The 1,860-nt window shown below is 34.2% G+C and overlaps 1 protein-coding gene across 1 annotated transcript; it reads left to right on the forward strand.

The window, feature by feature from the left end:
- Nucleotides 1-306: 306 nt before the first annotated feature.
- Nucleotides 307-1,317, forward strand: LOC147320757 (olfactory receptor 8G17-like). The gene has a single exon (XM_086307502.1). The coding sequence runs from the start codon at nucleotides 307-309 to the stop codon at nucleotides 1,315-1,317; it is 1,011 nt and encodes a 336-aa protein (XP_086163628.1).
- The last annotated feature ends 543 nt before the right edge of the window (nucleotides 1,318-1,860 follow it).

The following is a 1,860-nucleotide window of genomic DNA, read 5'->3' on the forward strand; positions in this document are numbered from 1 at the left end:
AAAACTTTTTACTTCTTCCAGTGCTGTTTTAAGCATTTTTCATTAATGATTCAGTGCTCTTAAACAGTTACGCCATCATATTGATGATATAAACTCTGATAGAAAGAGGCACACCTACCTGAATTTCCAACTGTCACACAGTGATAGAGGTAATATATAAGCGGCACATCTTTCACAGTATAACCCACTTGTGCAATGCTCTGTCTTCGCGGGTGAATTTAGTTTTTTTACACAGCAACAATCAAGTAACTCATTATGCTTTATTCTATTCTACTGTTATTATGTTTAGGGAAACAAATATTTGCAATGGGAACAGAAGATAAAACCACTACCATGTTTAATAACACATTTGTTCGCCCTGCAAAATTTTATCTCAGTGGGTTTTCCAACATCCCTCATATTAGGTATTTCTATGCCTTCCTGTGTTTTGTCTACATCATGACTGTTTTGGGTAATGGTTTTCTTCTCTCACTTATTTCACTGGTGAAGACTCTTCATACTCCTAAATACATGATTGTGTTCAACATGGCTTTGACAGATTTGTGTGGGAGCACAGCTCTCATCCCAAAAGTCTTAGATACGTTTCTGTTTGACAGGAGATACATCCTCTATGACGCCTGTTTAAGTTATATGTTCTTTGTTATTTTCTTTGCAAGTGTGCAGTCATGGACACTTGTCACTATGGCATATGACAGACTTATAGCCATTTGTTTCCCTTTAAGGTATCATAGTATTGTGACTGAACAATCAATTACTGCAATTCTGCTGTTTGTATGGATTTTTTTAGTGAGTGTAATAGCAACCATGGTTGGGCTTGTTAATCGTCTCTCATTCTGTAGATCTTTGGTGGTTAACAGCTTTTTCTGTGATCACGGACCAGTTTATCGTCTGGCTTGTAATGATACATCTTTAAATTACAACATGGCATCTGCACTTGTTGCTATACTTATCATCATTCCTCTTATATTCATAATAGCCACATATGTCTGTATTTTCATAGCATTGAGCAGGACTACGTCAAGAGAGGAGCGACTCAGAGCATTAAAAACTTGTACTTCTCACCTGATCCTTGTGGTCATTTTCTTCTTGCCAATTGGAATCACTAACATAGCTGCAAGGGCCTCCTACATTGATCCTAATGCCAGAATGATAAATTCCACATTGACACTCACAATACCAGCTTTGCTCGATCCGATTGTATATGCTTTGAAGACAGAAGAAGTGATGAATGCAGTTAAGAAGCTTTGCAAAAGAACTTATCTCAATCGCATGAAAGCAAAAACAAGACCTTGTAATCACTGCTGTATTAAATCGTAGAGGAGTGTTATAGAATAACATATTGAAATTAGCTTACTCATTTGTAATACAGTGCAATAGCCATAAATTATACCAGTAAAGCCAAGTGTTTCATAATATGTTGTGGACTGTTGTTAAGAGTGTTGAGAAGTAGAATTTAAATATGAAATTATGCATGACACAAATTGCAGTTCTGACTGAACTGTCTTTTGGTTTGAGAAAAAGCATCAAATTTTTCTTTTTCTCAAAAATTTCTGATGGGGAAATTTTCTCTGAATTTCTCCATCAGATTATCTGCTTATGTTTTTATTATTATTGTAAATTGAAATGCAAAGCAAATGAAAGAAAAAAATATTTTCTATATTTACTTTAAGTGAAGTATTGATTCCAGTGTCTGTAAAATAAAAATGTTAAGTAAGTTTACAACCATAATTATAATAATTAAATTGAAAATGTTTTCATCTAAATAAAAATGTTTGGAACAATTGCTCTATCGGCAAAGGTGCAACAGTTTTTAATCATGATTATGTGAGGGGGCACTTATATTGCATCACTGTATTAATT

Source organism: Aulonocara sp. 'chitande type north' Nkhata Bay, linkage group LG10, assembly GCF_057382095.1.
Source record: "Aulonocara sp. 'chitande type north' Nkhata Bay isolate Kocher_YH1m ecotype deep benthic linkage group LG10, A_spYH_male_GT1.1, whole genome shotgun sequence".
NCBI lineage: Eukaryota > Metazoa > Chordata > Actinopteri > Cichliformes > Cichlidae > Aulonocara > Aulonocara sp. 'chitande type north' Nkhata Bay.

Bases quoted from the DNA above. Each gene is read 5' to 3' on its own strand.
- LOC147320757 (XM_086307502.1), top strand. From the start codon at position 307: ATGGGAACAGAAGATAAAACCACTACCATGTTTAATAACACATTTGTT.